General features: G+C 41.7%; 1 protein-coding gene across 2 annotated transcripts in view; it reads right to left on the bottom strand.

Annotated features, from left to right (window-relative positions):
• The window catches only part of WWC2 (WW and C2 domain containing 2), a 169208-nt gene extending 150642 nt beyond the window's left edge, over positions 1-18566 (bottom strand). The window contains exon 1 of one of the 2 annotated variants that reach the window (XM_060278728.1): positions 18022-18566. In XM_060278728.1, coding sequence (XP_060134711.1) covers positions 18022-18152 — 131 coding nt within the window. In that variant the 5' untranslated portion in view covers positions 18153-18566. Of the gene's footprint in view, positions 1-17023; positions 17110-18021 lie in introns of those variants that run through there. The other variant, XM_060278729.1, reaches the window with a different exon arrangement.
• Between the last annotated feature and the right edge of the window lie 672 nt (positions 18567-19238).

The raw sequence follows: 19238 nt of genomic DNA, 5'->3' as shown, positions 1-19238 counted from the left end.
GACCCATTGGTGCATCCAAGCCACTGATAACATAAAGGATTCCCTGCATACCACAAGATTAGCAGTACTAGATATAATAAAATGAACTCAGAGGAACAAGAGAGAAAGCACTAATCAGGAAGCAATACAACCTGTGCCTGTGAGTGAACTCTAACATGCCAAAAGATACATTTGAGACTGCTTAACCCTTTAAATAAAGGAAGTCTACAAATTAGTAGAACAAGGCCAAATACTATACAATTTGTTGTGTGTGCTGGTGATGTTGAAATGAGTTTTATAGTTCTAAAGCAATGTGAAGCACGGGGAAGATTTAGACATTACATTAAACCATAGACTTACGTGCATGAACTTTTTGCTTGTCCTCTCTTCTACTCCAGTTGGGCCAAAACCAAGGCGACTGAAAGCATCTGCTTCCATTTTAAACTAACCATAATTTGTCATCTGTTTTCAATATCCTCATCACAGCAATGCAAGGCGAGAAGAGAACACTTGTGATGCATAATGCTAAACTATGTCCAAACCAGGTTATCATTGCTTTAAGAGCAACTCATACAACCTGTCTTAACAGGTCTGCCAGAAGAGAGAAGTCTGTGTTACAGGCCTACATTTCAATACTGTACATCTTCTTCTTTTAATCAATTATCTGTGCTTCTAGGATGTTCGTTGTGCCCTTTATCATAATGGGCACAACACTACCGATCTTATTCCCTTTCCTCCCTTTCTTGCCACCTTGCCTTCCTGCAGAAAGAAAAGTTCAAAGAAACTTTTTGGGTATACCTAAGGGGTGCTCTGTTTTACCCTGTAAAGAGGCAGGGCTTTAACTTGACTAGGGGAGCACATCACAGGCACTGACCTTTTGTTTTATTGGTCCCAGAAGCAGTTATCAAGGATCAAGCAATAGATTATCTCAGACAGGGGAGCATAACAGAAGGGGAAATAACCCCTCCCCACAAACTGTAAAACAGTCCTTTCCCAGAGCTGGCATTTTGACAGGCAAATTAATTGAGCCCAATAAAAGTTCAAAATGCTGGCATTTTTCTCATAAATGCTCTGCAGGAGGGTGATTTGGTAAAGTTTGCCTGCCAATGCAGATTAAGCACAGAAATGGCAGAAATGGCAGGGGGTAGGACCTTCCCTTGCTGCCAGCAATTCTTCTTCCAACTGCCACCAGAACAAGATTCTCAACAGCTTTAGATGTATTTGCTTCTCTCACATCAGACAACCCATTTTAGGAGACCCTCATGTCACTCTGATTGTCCAGTCAATAGCCATTAAATTCCTTTCTACAATTTAGTTTTTCAATGCATTTTACACAGCTATGGGGAAACATCTACAGAGAGCCAAAACCTCTACACAAAAAAAGCCTGCAGAACTGAAACCACTTGAGTTCACCTATTAGCCTAGAAAAAGCAGAGTGCTCAATAGGTCTCATTTACTCCGAGCTCTCTTGAAAACAGTTGTGGAAGATGAGCTCTATTAGGTATAAAGCTGACATTTAAAATAGTGTCCTGAATATGGACATTAACCTCTTTGATCTCCAAGGCAAACACTGCATTACAATACAGTATGTTTTACATTTTCATTTCCCATACCCACCCTATTTTCAAAGTGAAAGCTACACCAAAAACTTGTTTAATTATGGTTTATCAACCATAGCTGTCAAGTTTTCCCTTTTCTCGCGAGGAACCCTATTCAGCATAAGGGAATTTCCCTTAAAAAAAAGGAGAACTTGACAGCTATGTTATCAACCATCAAAGCAGATACCACATTGCAGCACATTTTACGTTGTTCCTTGACCCCTTGAAAACAGGTGCAGGAGCTGAGGTGCTGCTTTGAAACTGAAACACAGAATGGTACCTAAAGTAACCACATTTACCTTTATTCCTATATCTTCATCTTTTTTTAAGGGAACTATCACACTGCAATGTATTTTGTGTTTTACTCCCTGACTTTAAAATCTGTGCACATGTAAAACTGATATTTGCACTTGAAATGTTACCCTGAACACATGTACCAATTTTTATTCCAATCTCTCCATGCTCAAACTATTTAGTATTTAAGCACAGTTATCTGAGATGCCTTGCTTCAGATGATGCATTGCTTCATCTTGTGTCACCAGTCATAAGGCAAGCTCTGGGTCAAATAAGAGGGCCTCTTAGCGTAGTTACTCTCCCTGCTAGGATTGCTCCTCTGGAAACTCCGGCAACATTTGCAGGAAGAGGAAACACAGTATGTGTTCCTCATGTTACTTGGTGGTAAAGGATGGAGTCACACTACAGCAGTTATCATGCCACCAATATAATACAAGATCACACCTCTACTTTTAGCTACCTTTTGGGAGTGACTGAGGTCCCTCTTTAGCTACTGTATTTCTATTGAGGGCACAAGGAGAAGGGGACGACAGAGGACGAGATGGTTGGGCAGCATAGCTGCCAAGTTTTCCCTTTTCTCGCAAGGAAGCCTATTCAGCTATGTTGGGCAGTGTTCTCGAAGCTACCAACATGAGTCTGACCAAACTGCGGGAGGCAGTGGAAGACAGGAGTGCCTGGCGCATTCTGGTCCATGGGGTCACGAAGAGTCGGACACGACTAAACGACTAAACAACAACATTTCTGTGGCCAAGCAGTGGTTAAAAACCATTAGGGGATAGCTTATCTGCTTTTTACCTACACAGACCTATTGCAATATTATAGTTGTTTTATATTCAAAATGTCAGTGTAATTGTTAAAATCAATGTTATATTCATAGATTATTTATTACTTATCAGTTAACAAACGAATAAATAATATACAATATATTAAAAAGCATGTCAATATCAGTAGCTGCAAGGTCCAGATTAGGGAACAACTATTCTATCTATGTAGTCTTAAACCAAAATTTCTCCACTGCAATTTGCCTCCTAATTTTGATGCTATAATAAGAACTGTATATTCCTGCGTATAAGACTACTTTTTAACCCTGGAAAATCTTCTCAAAAGTCGGGGGTCGTCTTATACGCCAGGTCGTACTTCTTCTGCGGCAAGTATATCCCAAACGCTGTATTTTGACTGGAAAAGTTGGGGGTCGTCTTATATGCCCAGTCATCTTATACGCTGGAATATATTATTACATGTGCAGTATGGTTTCATTTTTACATACTGTACATCTCATTTTTAAATTGCTCCTTAATGACTCTACTGAAAAATCTCTATTACTGAATAATCTCTGTTAACAAGTTACGGTGTACGGCTGTGTTTGTCTGCTTTAGCAAACAGGTTTATTGTGGTATAAGCCTGCATGGCCAGAGATCACGGTGGACTTCATGCATCTGGAAGGTGGAAGCCTGTTTACTTTCAAATGCCTAAATTCCATAACTTATATTATACTCACATTCAGTTTTGAAGAACAAATAAGGACAAACAAAAAATACACACCAGAAGGCAGAGAAAGCAAGGAGAAGAATGTAGTCCCTGGAGGCTGGTCTGGGTAACGGCTGGTCTGAGTTTAGAAGGCCTTTGATTTAGCTGTAGTTAAGTGACCATGATCCAAAGAACTACTTTAGGAATAACAGTTGGCTTGTTTTATTTAAAAAGCAGTCAGACCCTCCAGTTTCAAAAGCAGTATTTTGCTGTGTGACATTGGGCCAGTTGAAGACAAACCCAAAGCCCTCTCGAGTACATGGTACCGGTAGTAGTTGGTTGGTTGTTCTGGATCCTGCCTTTTTTAACTCCACGTTTACATATACAGGTATATCTTCATTTCCAATTTAAAAATACAAGAAAACTTAATGTCTGTGTTTCCTTTATGGAACCTAACTTGCTTCATTTACGTTGTCTGGGTAGATAACTTGATACATGCTATAGTCTAAGTGTGTCTGCACTCTTTTGTAATTAGACACGCTCAGCTTAAAACTTTGCTCCAAAATTCAAATCTCAGTCATAAACTGGTATTGCTGCTACTGCCTCCCTGTTTTGTTGGATTGGTAAAACAACATTTTATGGGGTAATAAAAAAAAGATTGTGCATTGCTGGTGATGAAAAGGAGAACACAGAAAGGAAAGGAAGACTAATAAGTGATGCCCTGGTGTTGCTCTTACCTGGAAGTTCCCCCATCTACTCTGGAACAGCCTCCCCCAAATATTGTTTGACTACAACTTCCATAGTCTCTGATCAGAGATTCAAAGTTGGGAAAGGCTGCCCAAAATACAGAATGGTAAAATGGCTCCCTCTTGTCCATGTCTCATTCCCTTAATGCAGAAAAAAAACCCTTTTTAAAAAAAAATCAATTACATGACTAATATTCCAACCACCACTACTGCTCCTTAGGTATTAATAAAGTCTGCCTTTGCACAGCAAATATTATCTTAATACAGTGGTGCCTCAGTTTATGAACTTAATCCGTTCTGGAAGTCCGTTCTTAAACTGAAACCATTCTTTCCCTAATGAGGCCTCCCACCGCCGGTGCCCTTCCGCCATTCGGCTTCCGTTCTTAGACTGAGGTAAAGTTCGCAAACTGGTACACTACTTCTGGTTTTGCGGAGTTCGTAAACTGAATCGCTCGTAAACAGGGCTGTTCTTAAACGGAGGTACCACTGTATACCATATAAACAATTATATCTATATATGGAACAGCACAAGGTAAAATTCTATTCCACATTATAATTTTAAAATAGCAGTAGCATTGTATCTTGAAATGGTAGTGTAGTCCCCAAATTAAGTTTAACATTTACAATACAATCCCAGGTATGTTTACTCAGAAGTAAGCACCACTGAATTCAATAGTGCTTATCCTGATATAAGTGTGTATGGGACTGCAGCCTAAACCTCCATCTTTCTTAATGGCAAAAGGGTATATTAAACCTCCACTTGACAATGACAGCTGAAAGGCATTCTATTTTCAAGAAGGGTTCCATAAAAATGAATCATGCAATATTCTGTCTGTGGAAGTCAATTTATGCTGAACTCGTAATTTATCATACAAACTCAGGAGATACAAATGAATGCCACAGAACTATTTCTTCATATCATAACTACTGAAGTCTTTTATACATGTTTTTAGAAGTACTGAGTTTCAAAAAACTTGAATCAATCTTTTTCCTATAGAAAGTGTTACAAGACTCATGAGAAAATATATTAAAAGCCTCTGTCAGAGAAAGAAAATCCCCTTTAGATCAGTGATCTTTTGAATAATCACATTAAAGAAACATTTCTATTCTTTCAGGGGGTGGGGGAACCAAGATAGACTACTAAAGTTAGCAAATTTGCAAAGCACAGATCTGCAGTCCAAAGATCAGAAGAAATGCACTAGTCAAGACAGGTAAAACTAGTTAGAACTCTAAGGGCTAAAAGGGAAAGAAAACCTTTGCAATCAACTGGACTTGCAGCCCAGCATTTAACTAATTTAGCTGGCACTTTCCCATCAAAGGCGGAAATTAATGGTGCTTGTGCTAACTGATTGGCCTGAGAGTAACTTCCTTGAACCTAGAAAACCTTTGAAACAGAGGCAATGGCACCCTCCTGGCTGTGCTCATTGGAATGGGGATGGGGCAAGGCAGGAGCAAGGAATCTCTAAGACCGCCACCTCAGGGCTCTGCGATCTCACAACCGCCTTACCAGGATGCCTCTGCATCTGTCCCCGCTCATGAGCCACAAGATGAATCCAAAAATATAGCACAAGAAGTAGGGCAGAATGCAGTGGCCAGAATGTTGACTGGCTAGACTTGTATAACACCAGTGCCAAAACAATCCAATTCTAACCCCAATTCAAGGTCCCAATGCAAAGCCCTAAGCCAGGCTTCCTCAACCTCAGCCCTCCAGATGTTTTGAGACTACAATCCCCATCATCCCTGACCACTGGTCCTACTAGCTAGGGATCATGGGAGTTGTAGGCCAAAAACATCTGGAGGGCTGAGGTTGAGGAAGCCTGCCCTAAACAATGCAGGGCCCAAATACCTGAAGGTGCACATCCTTCCAATCAAGCTGCCTGTGAATTAAGATCTGCAGGGGAGGCTCTGCTGGTGATTCTGTTGCTAGGGGAGTCCTAGTGGGAAGGCAGCAGTACACAGGACAGTCTTTTCTGTGGTAGCTCCCCAAACCTTCCTTCTGAGGTGGGTCTAGCAGTGACATTATTTACGGTAATTTCTGTCAGCAGCTGAAGTGGAACCTCTTTATACAAGCCTTTGGTGTGGGATAAGGTTTCAATCCATTCAGGTATGTTCATTTATTGTTGCTTTAATAGCTTGCTACCATGATCTACTTTATTGCATTCTAGAATTTAATAATGTTTTAGTTTTATTAAACAATGTTTTATTTTTGCTGTGTACTTCTACCCAGAGAGCTTCGTGCAAAGGGCAGATTATAAATAAGGTAAATACATAAACGAAATAAAAACTATATTGGAAGAATGTTATAGAGATCTACAAATTATCACAGTAAACACAGAACAAGCAACTTCCTATATTCCTAGGGGAGGCTTTGTATAAATTTACAATATTAAACTAGGTGTGCGGCTTTTAGTCTGGGCTAACGAGAGATTAATTCGGTGTTAGATTTACAGTGAAACACTTTCCTTTTTCTGCCTTCAAGAATTTTGTTGATTTGAAAGAAGACCACAGATAACACAAGGGCTCGAATAATTAAACAAATGTGAATGTTTTTAAAAATAGACTACAGTATAAAATATGATCTAGGAGCAGTATTAAGCTGCTGGAAAATTAAGGATCATGCTATATGCTCTAGAACAGGCATCCCCAAACTGCGGCCCTCCAGATATTTTGGCCTACAACTCCCATGATTCCTAGCTAGCAGGATCAGTGGTCAGGGAAGATGGGGATTGTAGTCCAAAACATCTGGAGGGCCAAAGTTTGGGGATGCCTGCTCTAGAATCCTGTGACCTTTGCAAATAACGGATGCTCTCCTAAAATAAGGAACAACAACCACATTTGAATCTATACTGCCAGAAAAGCTTACATATTAAAAGGTAATAATGAATTTTTAAAAGGCTTCTATTTACAATGTGATCCAGAAGTATTGCATCAATGGTAAGCACAGTATAGCACAGAACACTAACTGGAAAGGCTTCTCTTCCCCTTTTTGTGCCCCATAAAGTCTCTAATCATCATTTTAGGAATGTTTTACAAAACGTGTCAGATGATTATTAATCTCCATAGCATTCCTTTGTTCATCTAACAACCATGACTGTATTAACTGTTTATTCTGTACACAGCAGTGATCCCTAAGCATAAGGAAAAATAGGTTTTACATGGTGTTTTGGTCTACTCTACAAAGCAAACCAATAATTATCTCAGTAATGTAGCTGCCCAGTTCTTCTCAATATACTACCAGTAAAAGGTAATTGCACTAGACTAGAGATTGAAATGAGCCATTTAAGTACATTATCAACCATAAACCAGTTACTGTACCTGATTAGGAATACCAGAGGTTAATTCAGTTCTTAAATGTGTATGTTCACTTCAAGTTTATTTATGTTGGCAGGAAATACAACAATGTTTTGAACAGATATATTTGCTCATTGTATCGAATCTTCTCAAGTAAACTGCATGCTATCTGTGAATTGTCAAACTTTTCCAATAGCACATATCAGAGGCAAAAATCCTGTTATCATCAGGTTGCCCGAAGGTAAATTGAGACCAATAAAGAGCCCATATTTATTTCTGGTCTTTTATACTCAAGTGAACTATCTTCAGCCTCCCATTAACTGCTTGATCATTGAAATGAATTAAGGTATACACACCATTTGGGAATTCTTATCCCAGGACAAGTGATCATGTAATCAAAACTAAAGGTAGAATGAAGTATAATGACAAAAACACAACAGCACACATATCCTTAAAAAGGGGCAGCTTAGTGCAAGCACATCAAATGTTCATGGACAGAAATCAAGTGTGAACAAAAGGGCTATAACATTTTGAAACAAAGCTGGGGGGGATTTCCTCAAGTGAAGATACAGTATTTCTGAAAGGCATATCTTCATAACATGACATAATCAGAGTTATTTGTACACCATACTCTGAAGGTTCTAACATAAACACATAATCTGAGCCACTGAAAGGTTAATTTTATTATTAAAATTATTATTATTAAAATATTTAAAAGCCTAAATTATGCAAATTTGTGTTTATTTTCTTCTTTTGCTTAAGTTATCTTGCTCATTATGGGGAAGGTTAAAGGAATGTAGGGATTACTGCAACCCCACTCCCTGAGCACTAGAAATTCCAGCCCAGTCCCACCTTGCACCTTCTGAGATTTTAACTAGGTGCTGGCCAGCACACTTTCTAGCTCATTTTTACAGCATTTTTACAGCTTTTTATCAAAGCTAGCTGAATTACACTGTATGGATACTGGAGGTTTTTAATCATGCAAGAGGGTAAAATCTCTTTAATGTGAGCTAATCAAACCCTAATGAATAATGCACACTCTACAACAGAATTATGGATTTTCCCTTTAATAAAGACAGATGACTGTAAATCACTGTACTAAATGGCATGTTTGCTTTCAACAAGGAAGTTTAATACCATACGTATCTCGGGTGAAAAATACAGCACACTCCCTCTTCAAGACTGTGTTCTATGGTTACAACTACAGTAGTTATAAAACTATTCCACTCTTTATTCAACGCCAGTCAAGACACATAGCACTATGTATTGTTAGAAGTTATTCACCCACACCATTTGTTGCATGTTAACGGCCCCCTGCTTGGGGGGGGGGGGTATTTCCATGGAACAAGGGTCAAGCTGACAATTCAGTGTGACCAAAAACACTCTACCCAGTTGTCTCCATGAGGTTTTGTATAGAATCAGAAACTGGAGAACTTGAATGTATTATAGTTTCTAAATGTAAAGGTAAAGGGGCCCCTGACCATCAGGTCCAGTCGTGTCCGAGTCTGGGGTTACGTCGCTCATCTCGCTCTATAGGCCGAGGGAGCCGGCGTTTGTCCGCAGACAGCTTCCGGGTCATGTGGCCAGCATGACAAAGCTGCTTCTGGCGAACCAGAGCAGCGCACGGAAACGCCGTTTACCTTCCCGTCGGAGCGGTCCCTATTTATCTACTTGCACTTTGATGTGCTTTCGAACTGCTAGGTGGACAGGAGCTGGGACTGAGCAACAGGAGCTCACCCCGTTGCAGGGATTCAAACCGCCGACCTTCTGATCAGCAAGCCCTAGACGCTGTGGTTTAACCCAGTGGTCCTCAACCCCCGGGCCACGGACCGGTACCGGTCCGTGGATCAATTGGTACCGGGCCGCCCAAGGAACATTTAAATACAATTAAATTAAAATTATTAAATCAAAACAATCTAAATAAAATATAAACAATCAACGTCCCCCCTCAGCGGGCCGCGGTAAAATTATCAAACGTTGACTGGTCCGCGGCGATAAAAAGGTTGGGGAGCACTGGTTTAACCCACAGCGCCACCTGGGTCCCTCATTATAGTTTCTAGCTCTCAATAATTATCCACCCACAGGTTAAAAAAGAACACAACTAATGCAGCTAGGTACCGGTAAGTCCAATCTTATGTTGTTTACCGGTATTCAAAATTAATGTCCCATTTAGCTTTAAAGAATTTATTACTCATCAAATGTATATGGACTGCAGGTATGTACAAACACGAAAGTTCCCTCTTGCATTTTATTTTTAATCTCATAATTGTTGTAAGCAATTTTAAAGGACTGGCTCCTTTGACAATTACTTTGAGCCAAAATCTTCTGCCCAGGACTCCTTGGAGTCCGACTCCAGTAGCGGATTGAGTCTAAGGGGAAACTTCCAATGGACCCCTCCAAAGATGAAGGAGATGCAGATCTTTTAGGTAAGGTGTTTCAATGAACCCACTGTGGCTGTTTGTTCCTGTAAAGATTCCTTTAGGAGAAATCTTAAGAATTCAACCTGCATTGCTAGAGGGAAAAGAATATAATATTTTTCTCCTACTAAAAGCCTATACAGTATAAAAATGCATGTGGTAAAGTGGGTAACAACTAAGTCCCACCAAATAAGAGAGAGAGAGAGAGAGAGAGAGAGAGAGACTGCCAGACAGAGTTTCAACCCTGGGAAGTGATAATAGTGTCATATGAGTGGCCTCATATGCAGTACCCAGTAAGTGTCAGTGACCATCACACAACAAAGTACGGTATACATGCCTCTAGCTGCACTTAAGGGAATAGTACAAAGATCTTTGATAGTTTGGCATGCGCCTCCAAAGGTGGTATGAAAACTCTGAGCAATCTTTTTGTCAGTAGTGGAAATTCAGCAGCAACAACAAATAAATGTGTATATTGAGCACAACAGGAAGAGGATAAGAGCATTTCCACTTCTCCCCAAACAGATCAATACAGCCTTAAAGACTGACAGTGATCAATACGACCGTATAGTAATGCACACATATAGTGATTTGTTAAGGATGTGCAGAAAGGCAAGAGTACAACTATATCAAAAATGAACATTAAGCTATTCAAATTATTATTCAAATTATTAAATTATAAACACAACAAATCAAACAAATTAGCTGAGAGAAACAAGACCTTCGGTTCAGCAAGCCCATTCAGTATTCCATATGTCTGCTTGTAATGCAGTAACACTCTGATGAGCACTCAAGTATCAGACTGAAATTTAATGCATATGTTCAGGGCACAATTCTACATTTTGAGTTCAATTACTAGCTTGATGCCTCACATCCATTTTCAAAGGAACATGCAAAATAGAATGCATTATATCTACCCTGAGAACGCAAATATGACACCTCAAGTGAGGTGTCCCAAACATTCTGCTTTACTAGCACTATTCTAATATCTATACCTATGTAAAACAAAATAAAAAAATTCCTTCCAGCAGCACCTTTGTCATTGGTATGAGCTTTCGTGTGCATGCACATTTCTTCAGATACACTGAAACAGAAGTCACCAGACAACTTCAAGGTATTCCATGGTGCTGTAATTAACCAAACAATATTGTCTTTGAACACTGGCTTTGCTTCCTAGCCCACCATTATTTGTGGTCACTCCTAATCCCTTCTCCTGTGTCTTCTGGTGTGCAAAGGGGCTTGGAAGAGATCCAGAGCAATATCTCATTTGTGTGGGGTATGGAATGCGTAAGAAACTACAAGAGTCTTTCCTGCTGCTCAGAAAGACTCCTGTTATTTATTACAGTATATGTTCGAAAACTGCAATGGAAATAAAGGCAAGGACCTCCAGGGCAAGGATCCATGGATGGGATCAGAAGGGTGGTGGCATTTGCTGATAAATGGATTTGTGGGTGCTTCGAAGCAAATGCCAACGATTTACCAAAAATTCTCTCAACTCCTCAAATAGCATAGTGACACCATCGAAGCCTTCTCCAAGTGAGTTATTCTGGCTGTCAAAGATAAAGATCTCACTTTCAACAACAACAAATGCCTTTCATTTCATTCAGTCATATTTGCAGCACATTCTAAATTGCTCTCTTCCACTGATCAATTAATTGTCCTGCTTTCAAAGCTGCGCCTGCCCTGCCTTCTTCAACTTTTTTCTCCAATGGAGTCTTTTTCTCAGGTCTTCTCCAACACTGTCTCAACTCTCCTTCAACTTTTTTTTCTTCCTCTCTGTTCAGCATATTGCATCATTGGTCAGGCAACTCTTTCAATGAAGGGGCTAAACCAAGGGGGAAGTATACCACCACTAGTCCAAATATGCAAAGCGAAACAATTTGCATCAGAAGACAATTTCATTTACGAGAGTGGGAAAAAACCAACCCGTCCAACATTAAGCACTTTGAAATTTAACTGATTTCAATGGGAGATATTTAAGCATGTACTTAACTTTCCCATTGAAATAAATGGGCTTCAAAGTCCTTAACATTGGTTGAATTTTGTCCCATTATAACTATAAAAGGTGTAACCCATTACTACACCCAAGAGGAAAGCTCATTGCAGAGCAGCTATTATTATTTTAATAATAACGTTACCTACTGCTATCATAGAGCATTAGCACTTAACCCTGCAATTATAACTGTGTACTTTCATTCCATTAAAAAAGTCTTCTGAACGAGTAAAACAAGTAGCTCTATTCATTGTGGGTTATAGTAAGTGCCCTCACATTACCATACAGAGAGGAAAAAGAATATAGGGGGTGTTTCTAGCACTAAAATATACAGTACAGGTAGGAGTGTTAACAGCTACCGGATAGAACCTGAATACTCAGATACGGTGATACAATGCTGTTTAATATTACTGTATGGCATGCAGAATGATGTTAATAACTCTTTCCATGCAGACACATGCCAATGGATATATTATACTCTTCATTCTTAGGTGTTTGTAGCTGTGCACGGTGGAATTGTTACACAATTCCATAACAAATACAGAGACTCTACATATTATGATCAGTGAGGAGAAATAAATATATTGCAAAGTCACCCTGTCCTCAGTGATTCAAGTCCTATGGCTACGCAAACATCCCCTTGATTTTGGCATTTGAAACCTGTCTATCTACTCTCACCTCTGCAACCTTTGTCAGTAACTGACATTTTGACTGTCACTAACCATATTTGCTTTTTTAAAAAGCTATTTAAATCACTCATTCAAAACTACTCACTTTATTTTTGTCAAACTTCAAAAACAATGTTCTGGCAGCCGAACTAGACAGTTAATCTATTTGAAATATCTAATTGTCAGGCGTGTAGTAAACAGTTAATCCTGGATATGCACCCCAGTGGTAGCACACGAACAACCTATTGTTGACTTTATATGCTTACATAACATTTACTTCCAGCAACCACTTCTCTACTTTGGGGGAGTGTGACAGTATGCCATAATGCCAGATCTCCAACTCAGCTGGAATAACTCTGTAGGATTCAAGCCAAGCACTGCTTGTGAGGTCTCAAATACACTCTAAAAATTGTATTCTAAGTCTAGGGAAGGAAAGGAAGGCAATAAAGGTTGGAAGGAGATTAGCACTGAATCTTTACCGCAGAAGTGATCAGATTACCTTTTCCCCATCATCCAATTGTGTATTTATTGTTATTTATAGCAATTTATGTGAAATATAAGTAGGTTCAATGGGGGGGGGGGTCCAAAGGCAGATACAGGGGAGCGCAACCAGTGTGGTAGCACCACAATGACATCCAACAGAAGGCGAGAGGGCACTGGATTTTGGTGCTGCACAGGCCGCCATTGAAATTTGAGACGCCAAGGTCTGCCACTGGGGGGACTGGATACTCCAGACAGCTTTGCCTGCAGTGACACAGGCAGAGGATGCTGATGATGATGCAAGAGTTAAAACCAATGGAGACTGGTCTATGGGGCAAAGGGGGCATTGCCTCAACCCGTCTGCCCTCAGCCAGTCCCCACCAGCTTGCCTTCTTACTTGAAACCATTCCAGGGGGTGGCAGCGCTGTCTTTCACCTTTCCCAGCCTTAGGGTGACAAAACTATAGTTTGTCGGCTCGGTCTGTCATTGACTGTCTCCAGCAACTTTCTGCCCTCCATCTTACCAGTCTCAACGGCCACCAGCTATCAGTGGCTAAAAGAGCATCCTCTGCCAGGCCATGACATTCCTCTTGCTTTCCATTTAAAACTAAGGCTGCAATTCACTGGACACAACAGGGATTACTTCCAAGTAAACATGTGTAGGATTGCATTGAATATGCCTTAAAACCCTGTGCCCTTAAAAATAACAAGAACAATGTTATAAAAGTACAAAGAGCATTGGCTTTTGCACCTGGTAGCTACTGAACAGGTGCTGGACACTTCCTATCATTAGGAAGATACAATATTAGATATGATACTGTACTACTTTATATAAGAATCAGATCACTGGTCCATCTAGCTTAGTATGGTCTACTATTGACTGGTAGACTTTATCTCAGCCAGTGTATGGCCCCAACCCCAGATTTTCTCAAGGATGGAAGAATGTGGGGGAGGGATTACTTATGCGGAAGGCATCCCACACATTTTCTTTCAGCTGGGCTCTATTTCAAGTGAATCTAGGGTTTTAACAAAAGGTTTTGAAACATGGGCGTACCCAGCATGGGGCGGGGGGGCAGGTGCCCCCCTAGAAGATATATATATATATATATATATATATATATATATATATATATATATATGAAGATCATGCGGCTCCTCAAGAAGCACAAGACGGCCGCTGCAGCAGCCGCCGCGTCATCGGGCCCGCTGGCCCTGCTCAGCCCCTGCAGCAACGCCTCGGAGCCGTCGTGACTGCAGCTGTTCCTTGCCTCACCCTCGCCTGCCCCACCCCCCCCCTCTTGCTCAAACCTCTGCCCCGCGCTTAGCTGGAGACTCCGCTGCCCGTTTCCCTTGAAGCGGGAAAGAGAGACTGCTCTGGAGCAAGTGCGAGCTTGCCTTGGAAACGAACTCCTCCTAGCAAGGCTACAGAGCGTGGTGCGGCGAGCAGAGGTGGCTCCCGGGGAAGAGGCACCGGCCGCTGGCTATGGGGCAGCGATCCAGCCCTGGGAGCAGCACAAGTGCCGGTCAGAGGAACCTGCCGGTACGCTAAGCGGGGGGGGGGGGGAGTGGTGGGGTGTTTGGAGGCTGCAGTTCTGGTCTGTTTGCACTTCTTTGGGAGGATCATGGTGTTGTCAGGCCCGCTGGCCTTGCAGCCCCGCCCACATTCCCACCCACTTTGTGCCCCCTCCCCTCCCGTGCCTTGGCCCCGCCCCTAAACGACCATGGCTTGCCTCCCCCTACCGGTAGTTTTGATCTTGGGTACGCCCATGTTTTGAAAAGATTTCTGGGGTATTTGCAGAGAAATGGTTAAGCACCTACCCCAACCCATGGCAAACCTGGAACATAGATTTTTGCTTGCACAAAGGCAGACCATTGGGTCCATCAGACTCACTATTGTCTATACTAGGTGGCAGCAGATTTCCATCATTTCATTTGGGCCCTACCTGGAGATGCCAAGAACAGAACCTGGAAACTTTGACATGCAATGCTTGTGCCCTGCGACTACTCTGCAAGTCATCTCCAATATGGGGTTTTAACTATAAATGCCTCTGGTAAGATCAAGACTGATTGTCAGAGAGAGGTTTTTCTCTGCTCTGCTACTCAATGCCTTTTAAAGGTAGAGATGTCAGACAGTGAATCTAAGGTCTTCTGAATTGAGAGCATGCATTGAGATATGGCCCCATCATTCACTCTTGAGCTGTCATTCTGAGACCCTTACATCTGATTCTACAAGTCACTACAAGTGCAAGCACAACAGCTTTTAAGGTCAGCCCTTAGTACACTCTGAAACACATTTACTAGGAAAGGAAGTCAACTGAAATAATTGGGGCTAGGCTATAATCTGACACACATTTGCCTGAAAACAAGACTCACTGAAAACAGTAGTTCTTACTTCTGAGTAAAAATGCATAGGATCGTGCTGCAATACTATGCACACTTTCTTGGGAGTAAGTCACATATTTCAGTATGTAGCTGGGCTATAACCCTGGATAGACTCAAGATGAGAAGTTCACCTTTTACAAGGCGGATCATGCACTGTATACTGAACTCAAATAACAGGGTATACATTACCTGCCTTTTCCCCTTTGTTCCCATATTTGTGTCTCACAGCCGAGACCCATACATTAGTTATGGATTATCTTAAGTACGAAGTGCAACATACCTCTTTCTGTTTGTTCTGTAACAGTGAGTAATGAGATTGACAAGCATTAATAGAGTTACCCCAAACACTGTCTCCTACACTGTTTAACAAGGACTTCACTTCATTAGCTCTTGTGAAAGAAAATACAGTCAAGCTATGGGCTGAAAGTGCCCCAAGTCTTCTCTCACTTCAGAAGTTAGGAAATTAATGAAAAGTGAAGGACAGTAGTCAACTCAAATCTCATGTGATACAAGGAGCAAATTGCACTTCATTTTCTTAATTTAGCAGGGGGAAATGTAATTGTAAAGTTATAGCTGCAACTCTGGCTAACAGAACAGAAAAAACAGATATCTGATCAATACTAGCCACATGTTCAAGGTGTCACAACAACTCAAAATTTAGTTAACAACGCACAACAAAAACAATATTTAATTTGAGTCTACAGCACTCTTGATAGACAGTAGCACAATATCCTTCATTCAAGCATTACATTTTTCCTGTAATCTATTCATAAACAAACATTTAAATGTAAAATCAACAGAAAACAGGTAAGACGTTTTCAAAACTCTATCATTATAAGTTGCCAAATATATGCAGAACTCAGTACAATTACCACAACCTGCAAAACCCACCACTTTATCAACATTTACTTTTTGTTTCAGAATTTTTTTTGAAGTACACAGAACGTCAAATAAGAATGTTAGATCAGCAGTTTGAAAACAGTTTCATTCCAGTAACATGTTTATCATTGCAGCTGCTACATTTTGCACGAGGCATGTCAAACTTTTCAGTGTGCAAGCACCATGGAGTCGCTGCAGCTACTTTTTCTTATTTCAGCCAGGAAATATAAGCCAAGACCTTCATGAATAATTCAGCAACGTTTGTGCCATAAATTTATAATGCCCCTTATTAGTTGGGAGATAACTGGATTTCATTGGGCTTAATAAAGTCCAACACTAGTTCCAAATGTGAACAAATGGCCACTGGATATGTTTTAATAAAATTACATACTGGAGAAACTGTTCCTTAACCAAAAGACACATCTTAGATCACTAGTATTATTCTTGCAACGGATTAAATATAAACTAATATTTATAAAGTAAATAATTAGTTATGGGATCTCTCATCATGAATTTTATCCCCTTGTTTACATTCAAAACTTCAAGTTTGAGGACTAGGAAAGGCAGGAAGCATCCTATAATCTGGAAGGGGGGGGGGGTAAAAGCAGTCAGTTGAGGCCTAGTTTTGTGGTTCAGGAATGAGGCCTGTGAAGATTCTCCACAAGGACTCACTTTGGAGAGAGGTGGGGTGGAGCAAGGGATACGCATCTAGGGTTGAGATCAAGACAACATACAAGGTTTATTATATATATATACATACATATATAAAATACATATATTTTACTAAATACATATATAAAATCCAGGATTTCAGAAGCAATGGAAGTTCAAACCTGTTACGTTCCAAACCTGCAGTTCCAAAAACAGACTGAGCAAACTGCTTACACTTCCCCACCACCAGGCAGCACTTATTCCTCAGAAAGGCTGTTCAAAAAAGTTTTGTGCTAAAGAGAACGAGGTCAAGTACATACAGTTTTATCACACACACACCCTTTTTTTTTTTTGCACAGCCCCAAGACCTTGACTGTGTAGATTTTGGAAGAAAAGGGGGAATGTAAAAACAACTTGGCGGAATTCTTTAAAAGACTGACAAATCTATTCTAATTTGAATGCTGATTTTTTTAAAAAAGAAATCTTTAAAACTTTTGCAAAGTTGTTGTTGTTTTAAAAAAAGAAGAGAGCACCTCAACCGACTTTAGTTCTAAAGGCAATAAAGTTTACGGTAGAAGGAATTTGCGTTTTTTTAATAAAAAAGATTAAATTGGGGGGAAGGAATGGGTGGGGATTCTGTGGCGGGTCACGAGAGCCTGAAGACATTCCCAGAGTTCTTTCCTTCCTCTTCCCAAACTCTCCTTTTTATTTCCCAGCCTTGCAGAATCACTTTCACTCTCTTGTCTCCAACTGCGCGCGCATACACACACACAAACACCCTCATCTCCTCCCAAAATAATACCGGAGAGCAGGCATCCCCAAACTGCGGCCCTCCAGATGTTTTGGCCTACAACTCCCATGATCCCTAGCTAACAGGACCAGTGGTCAGGGATGATGGGAATTGTAGTCCAAAACATCTGGAGGGCCGAAGTTTGGGGATGCCTGCCGGAGAGGAACCCACTCCCCCTTTTTTTTAATTTTTTACTCTTTGCGGATTCTTATATAACTATAGAGACCCTCCCTTACACGGGAGGAGGAGGTGGGGAGAGGAGAGGCGGAAAGAAACTCTCTAAAGTTAGGACAAGCGAGGCCAGTGCCAAGTGCTCTTCCCCCCCCCCCGCATGCTTCAGCCCCCGCTTCTTGTGATGCTTCCCCCCCCCCCCTCCATCTACACACCCACCTGTCTCTGGGGTCGATCCAGCTGGTCTGCTTGGTGTTGTGGTCGATGTAGAATACTTTCCCATCGAAATCCCTCGCCTCCTCCCAGCCGTCGGGTAAGGGCAGCTGCCCATTCCCCACTTTCCTAGGCATGGCCGAGGGCGGGGGGTAGCAGCTGCTGCTGCTGCTCCATAGGGACCAGAAAACAAGAAAGGAAGGGAGGGAAGCGGGAAAAAGAAGGACGACCCTACTTCTCTCCCCCCACCCCCTTACTTCTCCCCGGGAACCCTGGGCGGGTGGAGGGAGGCAGGCAGAGCCTTTGCAAATCGGCCAGGAAACTCTGCGGAGTTTCAGTCCACCATGTCTGAACGGGAGTCTCCGCTCCCTGCCCCCATTCCGTAGCAGCAGCGGGTCAGGGGGGGTCCAGGCTGAGCCGAGGTGGCGACTGGGTTCCGATCCGGGGCGGGCGCGGAGGGTCGAGTGGGGGGGGGGAGCCTGGCTCAGCCCCCCGAGCGGCGGCGGCGGCGGTAGCAGAAGCAGCCGCTCATTAGCATGAGATTAGCATCCATCTCATCTGCATGCACATTCCTCGCTGGGGCATTCCTGAGCGTTAACCCTGCCAGTGCCGAAGGGAGAATGAAAGACAGGCAGGCAGATGTGAATGTGCTGGGGGGGGGGTTAATCAGAAAAAGCGGGTGATGGGGGGAGGAAGAGGCGAGGAAAGAGAAGCAGAGACAAAGGTGATCACAAAAGTGATTTTTAAAATTATAATAATAAACCCTCTATGAACTGGGGGGGGGGGCGTTGAAAAGTTCACTGCGACAACTCCCAAAATGCAAACTTTGAAAGTCCACCAGTTCCACCAAGTCAGCTCCCCAAAGTAGTTAGGTATGACCTCAATGGGTCGGCTGTTGTGACCTGCAGCGGGATTGTTTTCTGGCCCAGCAAAGGCTGCTTTCTACATCACACTTTTTAAGTAGTGCAAGTACTCTCAGGAGTCACTTCAGCAAGTAAGAACATTGTGTTCCGGAAGGCTTCATTTTGTCCCTCAAGTTGCCACTGGGAGTCTTGGAAGAGCCACAGAGAGTTCTTGAGCCTGAAATGACAAAGACAACCTTTTCCTCACATTTATCTTGTTTTAAATCAGGGGGTGCCTTGCAGGTGCAATCCTGTGAAATAATAAAGCAGGAACTACCTGCTTTAGGTATTACGGTAGTTTTTCTCAGCACAGGTATCAAT

The sequence above is a fragment of the Zootoca vivipara genome, chromosome 9 (assembly GCF_963506605.1).
Source record: "Zootoca vivipara chromosome 9, rZooViv1.1, whole genome shotgun sequence".
In the NCBI taxonomy this organism is placed as follows: domain Eukaryota; kingdom Metazoa; phylum Chordata; class Lepidosauria; order Squamata; family Lacertidae; genus Zootoca; species Zootoca vivipara.
This window is presented reverse-complemented; position numbering and strand designations above follow the sequence as displayed.